At 45.4% G+C, this 13,370-nt stretch overlaps 1 protein-coding gene across 1 annotated transcript; it reads left to right on the forward strand.

Annotated features, from left to right (window-relative positions):
* Nucleotides 1-68: 68 nt before the first annotated feature.
* On the forward strand, nucleotides 69-12,894 carry LOC136369907 (uncharacterized). Its single transcript, XM_066333057.1, has 9 exons — nucleotides 69-729; nucleotides 1,161-1,260; nucleotides 4,767-4,942; nucleotides 10,288-10,385; nucleotides 10,769-10,879; nucleotides 11,139-11,242; nucleotides 12,339-12,445; nucleotides 12,579-12,637; nucleotides 12,724-12,894. Exons 1-9 carry the CDS (start codon nucleotides 462-464, stop codon nucleotides 12,892-12,894), a joined length of 1,194 nt encoding a protein of 397 aa, XP_066189154.1. The 5' UTR covers nucleotides 69-461.
* Nucleotides 12,895-13,370: the final 476 nt, after the last annotated feature.

Consider the following 13,370-nt stretch of genomic DNA (forward strand, 5'->3'; position numbering starts at 1 on the left):
CTCAGCTCACACTGCAGACATCTCTCTCTTGGTGTATTTTTTTGTTTGTTTTTTGTTTTGTTTTGTTTTTAAACAGGAATCAACTAGAAACAGCTCAGTCACCTATAAAAGGAGAGGCATCAGCACCACTGGAATCTGAATGTTGGTTTCTCAGCCCTCTGAAAGCTGAAGACTTGAGGGGCTGCTCTCCCCCAGCTCTGCATTCATTTCCTCTGAGCTTTTCTGTTCCTCAGAAAGATGCAAAACCTTCCTCCAAGGACTCATCTTTTGGACTTTCTCCACACAGAAGCAAACAGGATCGAGTGAGAGCCATTCAGAGCCTGTCCAGGGAACTGGCAGAAAAGATTGATGTGGCAAGAGAGAGGCTGAGTGAAGCCAGTTGGGTTAAATCCTCTGCTGACAAACAATCAACAGAGACAACTCTGGACTTTCACCTCCCAGAACCTGAGACTTGCAGGGATATGCAAGAGAGGACAATGACTGCACAAATGCTTCTGGACATGGCAGATCCTGATGTGTTTGGTGTGACATCCAGTAGGGAATATCACAGGCTGGGCAGCTTTAGCCTGGTGGGCAGCACTGAGGGAGCAACAGCCCTGGACAGACAGAAGGAAATGCCAACTCCTCTGCCTGGTGGGGATTCTGAGAGGGAAGAAATGCCCTGGATCACTCACAGTGCAGGACAGCGTCACCTCAGCTCTGCAGGAGACCTGAGCAACACTTTGCAAGGTAAATTCTTTCAGTGTGACACAACAGGGATGCTCAGGGGCCACTGCCCAAGTCTTCCAAGACGACAAGCAGGGGTTAAGCTTCATCTCCCCTCAGTTGTTTATTGGAAATGTTGTGCCTTGAAAAGTCCCTGAGCAGTGGCTCTCCTAGATTTCACTTTCCTCCCATCTCCTTGCACATGTGAAACTACATCTCATTATTTTATCTGTGGCTTTGCCACCAGTTTTGGATATGCCACCTTCTGGTGCCTAGGCTTTCCCAGAAGTAAAAGAATTATAAACCTAAGCCCATGTAGCTTAAAGCCTGTGGATAAACAGAGCTGTACTGAAGTGCTCACATGTAAGTAGGCAGTGAATAGATGGCAAAGCTTGGGCCATTTCATTTCTACCAAGAGCATATTTATTAAATGTCTTAATTTATCTTTTTAAAAGGTTTCCCTGTGCATAAGGGCTCCGAGGTGGACATAAGTCTATGGCCTGAAAAGCCAATAACCAGCCCAGCCCCTCCAGCTCACAGATTCCTCACTAGAAGGTAAACAAAGCTGGATATTTTATTCTCTGCTAAATGTGCCAGACTTAAAATCAACAGCGGGGATGGTGAGTTCCCTGGGGCGGGTGGATTCCTGGGAGCTGCAGATCTCCGGGAACAGTCGGTGGGTTCCCAGCAGCAGTGGATCTCCAGGATCATCCAGATCCTTGCTGGATCTCCTGGGAGCGGTGGATCCGTGGGTCCGGTTGGTGGATCCCGGGTCCGGTTGGTGGATCCCGGCTCCGGTGGATCCCGGCCGCGTTGCCATGACTGTCTCTGGCCACCGGAGGGCGCCGCAGCCGCGGAGCCGGAGCCTGGACCCAGCGTTCTTTTTCAAGGAGATTTTTTTACAGTGCAAAGTAAACAGGAGGAAAATGAAAATTGAAGAGATGTCCAGACAGATGAGTTTACCAAAGTTAGGAGGAGTAATTACTGGAATTAACAAAAGTTAAACCCCCGTTCTTTGCGCACAACCACCACACTCACAAAAGTTGGGCTGGTTTCTGCTCGGAGAGATCAGTTGCAAGGATTACGGAGCTGTTGTGTCAGAGAAGATGGCAAATGTATAAAACATGAGCAGCGGGCACTCAGAGTGTGCAGTGGAGAGAGTCAGAGCTGTGTCTGCACTGCTCCTCGGGGAGCACAGCCCAGCAGCCGTGGGCTCCATCACTCTTGTCCTGACACCTCCCAAACTCACAGGAATGGTGGTAGGTGCAGAATCCTCTGGGCCCAAGGGGAACTGCCCCCCAGCTGTAAGGGACAAGCATCAAACCAAGGAGAAATAAGACAAATTGCACCGATCTGCTGAACAATGTAATTACTGAGAAAGCAAAGCAGCCGGAGTCAAAAAGTCCTCAGAGCATCACCGAAAACAACACCAATAAAACCTCTCAAACAATAAATCACAACCCTCTTGCAAGCGCTGCTTCAAAAGATGAGGAGAGCTACTTGCAGATAAAATATTGCTGTATTTAGAGATTAGAAATGGGAAGTGTGGCTGCATTGTGAATGACTCCAGACTCATCTCCTGGTGGGCTGAGGGCTGCCTGTGATGCAGCAGCAGTGACAGTGAGGGGACAGTATAAAGGAAAGACCACCCCATGCCTAACCTTCCTCAGCTACTGGTAAAGCACATATTTAATACAAAGGCTCAGAGTAAAAGCCTGACTTTTGTCCTCAGCTTTTATTTGTAGATAATCTAGAGTCTGATTTAGCACCTCTCCTGAAGTCTGCACACTCACAGGAAACAAAGGTGGATGTGAGTCCCTTGGCACACAGAGTGAGGCTCCTGTGATCAAGTTATTCCTGAGGTTGATCTGATATCAACCAGATTCACTACAGATCAAATCAGACAGAAAGCCACCAGATAAAGGAGCACTAGTGTGCTCTAAGGAGGTGACTGAGGAACTTTGCAGAGCCACAACTTCTCCTGCTCCAGGAACATTTACTCTTTGAGTGCATGAACTCTCTGTGGGGAGTGTCAGCAGGCAGTGAAGGCAGCCTGTCTCTTAACTTGCACACAAAACTTCACAGGCTGTGCCAACAGGAGGGGTCAGTGCTGTCTTCTTAGCCTTGTAAACCTGTTTCTTTAGAGCTCTCATTGATGTAACTAAAGCTGGGTTAGAAAATATGACGGTAAAAGCAGCTGAGTTGGGTCTGTGCTCTGACTTCCGCTGCTGAGGAGTTAGGAGTTCACATTTGGCTACAACAGATCCAAGTTCTCTCTCTCCAATAGCTCATCTGAACAAAGCCACTTGTTAAAACTGACTGTGTGTCGGCCTCATTCACAAATACAAAACATCCAGCGCTCCAAAGCCGGCGCTCTTGAGCATGACCTTCTCCACAGCCAGTTTCAACAGCACGGTTTGCTGTTTACATGTTTAATTATAGCTCTGAAAACAGCAGCTCGTGTTCATGCACGAAATCCTGCAGGTGCCTGTTTCCATCAGAAATGTTCCCATTTCATGCCCGGCTGCTCCCCCGTCCGCAGGGGCGGCTGGCAGAGATTTGTTGCTGATGCAAATGACTCACCAGTGGGAATTCTCCAAACCACCAGAAAATGTGTGGGCAATTCCATCTGATTTTGTTTCAGTTGCCTCTATAAGTGGCTACATTCTTGAGAATCTTTTCTCCAAAAAAAAAAAACCTTTTTTGATTCATGCCATTTTTGCTGTAAGTTCAGATTTGAAAGTGCTTTGGGTGGGATCAGGGGCTGGGATGGAGGGTGGTGGCTGGAGATTCACCTGTTGGAGCACAGCTCTGCCTCCTCCTGTGGACTCAGCAATGCTTGCTTTCTCTTTAGTGCAAACCCAAAGAGCCTCATCTGGGAGTTGTGGTGGTTTATGCAGAGCTGGCAGTGTCTGGAGGGGAGGTGCTGCTTGGCCACTCCTGTGGAAATCCAGTATTGTCTGTAGAATCCGCATTGATTTCCAGTGATGCCCTTCCCAGGACACAAACCTTGGCATCAGTCTCCCCAGACAGAGCAGGCATTTCCCAAGAGCCAAAGAAAACAGTGCCTAGAAAACCACCACAACACAACTGCTGAGACAACACTCAGTGCATTTTAGAGTGAATGTTAGAACTGCTTTGTAAGAAATCTGTTTCCTGTGCATTTTCTCTCTCATCCACCTTTGCTCCCACTTTCTGAAGACTACATCCAAGACGCGTTAGTGGAAGCTGTACTAATCGTTTTAGCAGTTTCTGGGTCATGAAAAACAAAGAAAAGCTTATTAACGAGAAAAATGAAATAAGATTTCCCTAAGCTGATTGCCGATGGAAAAAAAAAAAATTTCCACATTCATTTTTCCGTATAAAAAAAGAAAACATCTGTCACCATTTCAGTGTCTCGGTGTCCCTGCATGTGGTTCAGCTGAGGCTTGATCAATAAATGCCTATTTTCACACCTTCTTTCTTAATCTTTTTAGTTAAGCTCAGATAGTTACAGACCAAAACAAAATAAAATCAGTTAGCTGAGGGCTTCGTCTGCGGTACTTGGTGCTGACATTGCTTTGAAATATTAAAGTATATGTATGACTCCCAGATCTTAGCTGGGCCAGAGCTATGCTCAGCACAAGTCCCAGAAACACTGGAACAGAGTTCAGGACTTTATGTTTCTAAACAGATTTCTTTGCCAAGGTTCAGAGCTGGATTGTGCAACCAAGTCCCAACAATGGCACAGATTGTACAATGCAGCCCTCATAAATTAAGCTTCCACACTGCAAGGTTGTTGTTTGTGTTTGCCACCAGGTTGAAAAATACTCAGCTCTTTCAGAGCGGTAATTAGAGTAGGTAAAAATGAGTGTTGTTAGCTTTCCTGACAACATCAAGGTACGAGACAGGAGATTTTGTTCGTTGCCAGGTACGACTTCTCAGGGAGCCTTTTGTTTCCACTTGATAAAATGTAATAGTTCTTTTTAAATGAAATAACCTTCTTTTTCTTTTTGAAGTTCAAAAGAGTGCATTATACACATCTCAAAAACTTAGTAATTGTTGTTGTTACCTTGACACAGCCTGCAGGGAAAACTCACGGCACGGAGGGATCAGTGTGGATGTGAGACTGTTTTGAAAGTTCAGAACCAAGAGGAAATGGCCAACCCATCTCCTGGAGAGAGCCTGAGGATCTGGGACAGCCTGAGCTTCCAGCCCTCTGCTACTCTGAGCACTGACAGCTTTGAGCAGGACTTGGGTAAGGTGGCATCTCCCAAAGGGTCACTCGGTGCCCTCCCAAAATATTCCTTGTGCTGTGGCAATAGAATGAACAGTCCCTCGTTGCAACAGAATTCTTGCTGGTGGGTTTGGCTAGGGCTGAAAAATCTTCTGGGGTAAGGGGGATTTTCAAATTTCAAATCTCTTCCACATTTCAAAGGTAAAAAAGGGGTGCACGAAAAATTGTCCTCTCAACATCCATGCCCAATCAAAGAGATTATATGGAATTATTAAAATTGCATAAAACGCAATAAAAGCTCTTTGCCATGCTGTGCTGTGACAGGTGTGAATTCAGCTCACAGTGACAGCTACAGATGGAACAAACCCCATTTAGCTGAGACACATTTCCAGCACCTCGAAGCTTCATCTGAAGGTCTCTGGGAGCCACCTTACAATTAACTCTTCATAATTACCCCATCCAGCAGTGTGGGACATCAAGGCCCAGGACATGGGCAGGGTGCAGGGGGAATGGAAGGATGTGCTGCAGGATGCTCGGGGCTGCTTGGGCATGGCCACTTCTGCCCCGGAGCAAAGGTTTGCACGGGAACAAGGGAAAGTTTGTGGCCGAAAGGGTTAAAAGCCGAGCAGTAGCGTGCAGACCGCTCTGTCTGAAGAGATCTCTGCCTGCTCCCACCAAACAGGAGCAGATGGTGCATTGTTTTAAGGGCTTTTCCGAGACAAAAGAACAAGATCAGATAACCTTTCCTCAAAGAGGGGACTTACAAAAAGCTTTTGCTCTTATTAAGGATTCTTCATTGTTTTCCTCACAACATTTTATACATCATATTGGATTTTGGGGTGGTGGAGAAGCCAACATTGTTTACTGTGCTTCTCCCGAGGGACCAGGAGGGCATCTCAGACGATTGGGCAGCAAGGCCGTTGTCTGAAGTGTTTTACCCGAAGCGAAAGCCAACCTATTTATTTACTATTAATAACCGAGGGCCCCAATTCTGCAAGGCCCGACCATCCACCACCCACCACGGGAACAACAGGAGCTGCTGCCTGGTGTCTCTGCCAGGAGAAACCTTCCCCTGAGCATTTGCAGGAGCTGCCAGCCCAAGGCCAGGTTGGGAAGCAGCACTCCCAGCATGGCCAGGCTGCTGCACAGGAGGCACAGAAGTGTCGTGCTCAACACAATGTGGGTTTGAAATATGGGTCACAAGTGGCTCTGTCACCATCCCTGAGCAGGGACGGGGCATTCAGAGTCGAGGCTGCATTGTCTGCACGGAGATATCGCCCAGCAGTTGGCTCTGTCCTTTCACAGGACACAGGAGTCACCGTGCACACGCAACATAATGAGGTGTAATTCTACAACTGCTGCCAAAAGCACATATTTACCTTTCAGAGTGAGGACACACGTCACCCTGACCACTCTCTGCTGCGCCAAAGAAAGATTTTCGGTAGCAAACATACTTGGCAAAATAACGAATTTCGTTTCAAACATCCTTAAAGCAGAGAGAAGAAGATATTCACAAAATATTTGTTTGCTTCCTGGGGTAAGACAGTGAACTTGTCCTGAATTGATGGATTTTCTTTTTAAATACAGCCAGTACAAAACCCAGAATTGCAAATTCTATAAGGATGCTGTGGTGAAGAAAATTGTCTCCACAGGTAGTGATGGGAAGTATTTCACCTTGCACTTAAAGAATTTCTCATCAGTTTAGGCACAAAATTTGGTATAACCAATGAGCTGATATAATGAGGGGCTTTGCATTTTACATCATTATGTAAAATCTTTCTGTCATTCCTGCCAAACCACCAGAGCTCTCCCACAGGGAGCTGAGGAGATGAGCTGTACCTTCCTTGCTGCTCCAGCATGTCCTCTGAATACAGCTCACAGTATCCAAATTTCTGTATTTCTATTAAATAAGAGATCTACATGATTTTTTTAAAACCCAGCATTTTGCCTGTGACTCTTTCTGCAGTCTAGGGAATGGCCTTTGAGCCAGACTGGACTGAATGAGCCAGAAATCTCTTTTCATCAGACCAGACTTTTTTGTTTCCTATTATTTTTATTTTTTTTTTTTTTTTGTATTTGAGAGATAACAGCATTTAAGCTGAAACTAATTGTTTAAAAAGTATTTTCTAAATGTTGATGCTTAATCATGGCTACTACTTCAAAATAATTTACATTAGGAAAGCAAATTGAATGTTTTCCATTTTTCTTGAAATGCAGATTTTAACCAGAACTACAAGGAAAATGCATTTATAATGTATCATCTTTCCCCTAAACTGCTGATTGACATATTTTCTTGTATCACTAGAGGGAGCTGCCTTCTTGCTTCTAGAAGAGGGAGAAATTATTAAATTAGTGGCATAAGCACAGAAATGCATCAGCATGGCTTCAGCTAATTGTGCTCTGATGGAGGGTGTTGAGCTAAGGCAGCTCTTTGTGTTCCCTCCCAAATCCTGGGCTGTGTTTTACATTTCCCACAGCTCCAGTGAGCTCCAGCCCTGCTTTCAGCACCTCTGGACTTGTCTGCTGTCATTGACTGAGAGAGTTTAGAATAATTGATGAGGAACAGAAGGACCATTCCATGGAAATTCAGGATTCTGGTTAGGTGCAGGTTCAGGCCCAGCTCTGTTGCTATCCTGAGCCAAGAGCTGCCCTCTGTGAGAAGGGGCAGCAGCAGGGTGAGGCACTGCCATGTGCTGCAACATCTGGCTGGGAGCTGAACCCAGGCCAGCCCTCCACACCAGAGGATTTAGATATAAACACAAAATATGCAGAGCACAGGAGCAGCACAGGCCACATTAATCCCCTTGTTTGGTAAGCAGCCACTCTTCAGTGACAAGAGGGAAACCAGACGTGTTTAGAGAGGAGAGAAGGACCTGCTGCATTTCTCAGCTGTGATCAGGAGTTACCAAACCGTTTTTCCTCCTCCCTTTTTACCTGTCATCACTGCAGCTCCTTTCCTGCACAGAGAGTGGCGAAATCTGGGTGGTTTTTCACCTTACCTGGAGAACATCCTGAAATAATAAAGCAATTGAGCTAACACGGTAATTTTTGAGAGGGGAAGGACTGCACAAATGAGGACAAGTGGAGCAGTTCCTTCTGGATCTCTGCTGCTCCACTCCACAGCAGCATTTCAGGACACTTTACACCCACATTCCTACACCTCCAGGCAATAATGCAGACAAAGTCGTGCTTACAGCTAAAGTTGCAAGTATGTCTTTTTATAATAACTGGGTTGGTCTGACTGCTGACATGGGCAGAAAGAGAAAAAGCTGTCCTTGAGTAAAGCAGCAGTAAATGCTTCTGCCTTGCTTCAAGTGATTAGAAAAATGAGACTTTTAGCCTGGCTTTTTTAATTATATGTCAGGGAGATTCTACAGGGCTTTGCTGAGATTCTGCAGGTGCAGCGGAAAGTGATTTAATAAATAGCATTTTTCTCACAAGGCTGAGTGTATGCACATTGAAGCTATCTGGGTAGGCAGTAAATGCCATTCATCATCACCTAAAAGGACGTGAAGTTTAGCCAGATGGTATTTTCTTTAATGCAGGATGTTGTAACACAAGAAATGCATCTGGAAATAGCCACAATTAGGAAAATTACATTCAAAAGGAGGGGAAAAGAGATCAGAGCAAACTTTTTAATCACTTTGAGGTCAACACCACTGGTTGGGCTTTGGTCAGAAGAACAGGAGCATTGTTCACTTTAAGGCACAAATTGAAAATATTTGTCAGATTTTAAATTATATCCTAATAGATGATCATATTTCTGACTGGCACAGATATAAGTATTAAAAGCTGCTCAGACAATTTAGCATCCATAAATATTGCTTGTAACTTTTTTTAATAGAATGACCTTATTTGTTAGTATTGAAGGAGCTTTTGGAAGTGCTGTCTGTGGACCCACTGAAGACTTGTTCACTTGTCTTTTTTTTCTATTGCATTGCTTAAAACCACTAATAAAACTTGCCTGTACAAACTCCAACTTTTTCATCCACTCCATTTCCCTAAATAGGTCATTGCACAAAATCATCTCCAGTTCACTATCAGCATTAGGGAGTCTGACTCAGTCCTCAAAATTAGAAAGACTGGCTAAAACAAAAATTCTTTCTAAAAAGATGAACTCTTAATTTGGCATGTCTAGATAATTTAGAATGATTTTGCTTTTTCCAACCACTCTCCAAAGCCAAGAAAGGCCCATTACCAAAATAAAGGATGAGATTTCCATCCAGACTGTTGACTCTGAAAAGGAGAGGGTTAAGAGAAGCCTTGCATAGTACCACTGTAGGAGGAAAGTGAAATCTGCAATCAAGCTGTTTAGAAAAACAGAGCAGCATTCTGATAGAAAATCTGCACCAGGCTCAAAGATTTAATATTTTATTTCGCTCACACCCACATAAACACAAAACCCATCCTGGTATGCAAACAAGCCCACATCTCTGCTCCTTCTGTGTTACAGACCCTTCAGTCTGTAAAGCAAAAACAAATTCTGCTTGTCATGGGCTCATCCTGCACCACGGAGTAATTTGGATTCAGGTGACCTGGATAGAGACAGAGATTTTATCTCAAGTTTTCAAGTCAAACCTATTTCTATTTATGACCCACACTTCAATTCTTTTATGACTCTGGTTGCTGTGACAGTGGCACAGCACCAAATAAACACACAACCTGTTTGCATAAGCTGAGCAATTCATCTGAGAAGCTCAAGCAGCCAAGAACATTTCGCTGGTAAACATAATATCAGCTGCACTGTCCCACACATGGGCAGGGGAGGTGCAATAAGGAAGTGAAAAAAGTGCACTTGGAGGCAGAGGGAAAACTTTAAAATGAAAGCTTTTTTCCAGGGGGTTGTGTGCCTCTGTGACAAGAGAGAGGAACCAGCCTGCATCCCAATACAGATGGAGGGGACATGCAGGATGCTGCTCGAGTTCCCAAAGAAGTGACCTATCGTCACTTGGGAAACCCTGTCACAAGGTTGGGAAGTTTTTCTTTTGTACCCAGTGGCTCTGATGCTGTTGGTGCAGCAAAGGAGCAATGGAACCAAGTAACAATAACTCACGCTCTGAAATTCAGGTTTAGAACAGGAATTGTTCCTCATTCCTCTCTCCTGGCACAGACCCTCAAGTCCTGCCAGTTCCCAATACTTGCAGGACTTTATGGTGATACTTTTCTTGACAGGATGTGGGTACTGACATTTTCCTTCTATAGTTATGGTAGAAGAAGTAAATGTATGCAGAGAAGTTATTTCAGGAATAAAAGGAGATGTCAAATTTGGGAGGCTTCCAAAAATAGGCCCAGGGAGGATTCAAAAGGAAAATGCAGTTGGAACAATGGACACATTCCCCTTGTGATGATGCCCTAAACTTCTGCAGGCGAGGAAGATTTTGGTGGCACAGAGCTGGAAGACAAACACAGGAGACACCTGAATATTTTGAGGCAAAGGTCCCTACTACTGGCTCACAGACTGAAGGTCAGTGGGACACCTGTGTAAGGAGAAAGGGGAATTCCAGTTCTGCTGTCCCAGGGGGAAAAGGTGCTCCCTATCCCAGATTCAGGTGTGCTTAGGCCATAATCAGTTGGCACCAGCTGATCTCAGTCAGGTTTATAAACCCCATGGAGTATAAAAGTGAGGTGCCAGACCTAAGCTGCTCTTTGTGGACCTTAGTGTAGCTCTGGTGGGTGAGAAGACGTTGCTGTGCTGCAGCCAAAGCAGCATTTGTGCTGCTTGCCTAGGGCAGCAGGATGTGGCAGGGGCTGGCTGTGCAGCTCCTGTCCTGCCCTTTGCCCCCAGCTCTCAGGTGTTGTGTCACCTGGTTAAAGACACCTTTTATAATGTGTCATTTCCTAACACAGCTCCAGCAGAAACAGCAGAAACATCAGCTTATGGTGCTGAGGGAAAAAGCAAAGCAAGAGGTTGAGGAAAGCCACAGGTTTTTGAGGGACCTGCTGCAGCTCAGTCCTGAGGTAAGTTATGATTTCAGATCCTGAGTTAACACCTCCAGGCCTCAAATCTCATGAGAGCAGTTCTAAATCCACAGCAATCTGTGAGCTGCTGTACCACCTTACCTCATATCCCCACGGAGTTTTCTCCCAGCCCACTAATTAATCAACTCTTTAGGAATTGTTGGCATAGGGGCTTTCCAAAGAAGATGAGGAAAAAAGGGTTAAATGCTTTGCTTTTCAACTAGATCACTGAGGTGTGTGACAATTTCTGTGTGTGCAGGACAGCAGGAATCCCAAAGGCAGTGATCCTCCTGTGACAAGACTGTACCACACAGAGCAGCCCCAGAGAGGACACTGGCTGGAAGGTGACCTTGCTGCTGGCAGGTACAGGAGGCAGGAGACAGAGAGGCGCTCCAAGGATTTGGCCTGGGGTTTGACTATATTAATATTTTGGGGCACTAAAGTAATTGCTATATAGTCTTTTTTTATTCTGGTTTATGCTCAAACTACAGTGTTAACACCTTCCCAATATTTAAAAAAGTGGAAACTCCTCTGAAACTTGTGTAAAAAGTATATATATTTTTTATTTTGCTTTACTATCATATCCTTGATGTAAATTAGAATATTGTATGTGCACTTTTTTATGTTCATTTAAAGTGGCATAAAGACTTGAGAATTGCTTCCAGGGTCTGATGGATGCAATTACCAGAAAGGCACCTTTGCACAGATAAAACTTTCAGTATCACATAAAAATGAGCAGCATTCTGCTTTGAAAAGATTCAATCTCCACAGAGGACTTGGCTATGAAAGCAAGGAATTTAAATAATATCTTTGACTGCAATAAGAAAATATTTACTTTTTCTTACCTTTAGTAATCAAGAGATGGGTTCACTGAGACGCTCTGCATTGAAGATAGAAAGAGATTCCAGTCCAGTGGATCCCAAAATATTGGGAGAAAGAAAACCTCTAGGAGGAGGAGGTTCATATTGCTCAGTGCTTCAAGAAGGTGAATATGAAGCTAAAGGATTTAGTGATTCAACTTGGCCTGGAACACAATTTCTAACTAATTTTGAAAATTTTGTCCTAAATATTTATGTTCATTGTGCATATTTAAACTGTGGCCATCATCTGTTATACTCCTGGCCCTTCTAAGACAATCATGTTGGGAGCTGAGAGTTATTTACCCTATTGGTGGGCCCCTTCTTAAATTTTTACCTGCTTACCATGATTTCCCTTGTGAGGGAGGTTGATGTCCATACCTTAATGATGTCCTGGCAGTGCAGAGCAGTGAGGTGACTTTTCTGGCTCTTCGTGAGGGCAATGCACAGGCCTGGCTGACAAGTACTTGCCCAAGGCACCTTGGGTTCAGGAACAGATGTTAACTTGTACTGTGGGAGTCATTTCTTGGGTCTCTTTTTTTCCTTTCAGACATTTTATTTTTGGCGACATTAACTCTTTGTCTTGGGATCTCTGCCAGCAGATCACGGGCAGCACAGCCATCACACTTTGAATCTGTTGTCACCTTGGGTGAATCTGCCCCACAGGGAGACCTGGGACAACTCTGGAGAGAACAGCTCCAACAGCCAGGTAACCTGAAGAGTCTTTGTGCAGCATTAGGCCACAAAAATTACATTGCTTTTACCTTTGAAATTCTTCAAAGACATGGCAGATACAATTTCCACTGGAAGCAACAGTCTGCCAACTGTGTTTCTTCTCCCAGACACGCTGCTGTATTTCCTCAGCTTCCAAAACAGCCTGAGGGGTTCTTTCTCTGGGTTGGTTGGTTCTTTGATTTTAGTCCTTTGATTTTAGTCCCTTTATCAAACTGTTCACCTGACGATGCCAATACTCTGCTCTGTCCCCAGTGGAGCGCCGCCATTCCTCACTTGGGAAGTTCCAGAACCTTCTGTGGTTCCCGGCCGGCCGTGGTGGAGCAGTGCCTGAGGGGAGAGGAGCTGTGGGCAGTGCTCCTGCAGCTCCAGAGAAAGATTCTGCAGGAGAGGCGCAGGGCCCAGCTGGGCCACCGGGAACGGTGAGGGGAACGGGGCACGGCCGGTGGAGGCCTGCTCAGCCAGGAATGGTTTTCTGCCTTTCTGGGGAACACAGTAAATGTAAAATCTTCTTGGGAAGTATGTAGCGAGTGAAGCGTGAGGAGAGGAAAGGAGCCTGCATGGTTTTAGTGTCCCCAGGGCAGAGTTGAGCTTCTATTTCAGCCTCCTGTGTGGTGATGAGAGGCAGCGACTGGGCTGAGGAGCCCTCAGGGATGGACGGACGGTGAGGGGTGTCCCTCAGGGATGGACAGTGAGGGGTGTCCCTCAGCACTGACCAGGACCAGGAGCCCTCAGGGATAGACGGACAGTGAGGGGTGTCCCTCAGGGACAGACAGTGAGGGGTGTCCCTCAGCACTGACCAGGACCAGGAGCCCTCAGGGATAGACAGAGGGTGAGGGGTGCCCCTCAGGGATGGACAATGAGGAGTGTCCCTCAGCATTGACAGGGATAAGGAGCCCTCA

The sequence above is a fragment of the Sylvia atricapilla genome, chromosome 19, assembly GCF_009819655.1.
Source record: "Sylvia atricapilla isolate bSylAtr1 chromosome 19, bSylAtr1.pri, whole genome shotgun sequence".
In the NCBI taxonomy this organism is placed as follows: Eukaryota; Metazoa; Chordata; class Aves; order Passeriformes; family Sylviidae; genus Sylvia; species Sylvia atricapilla.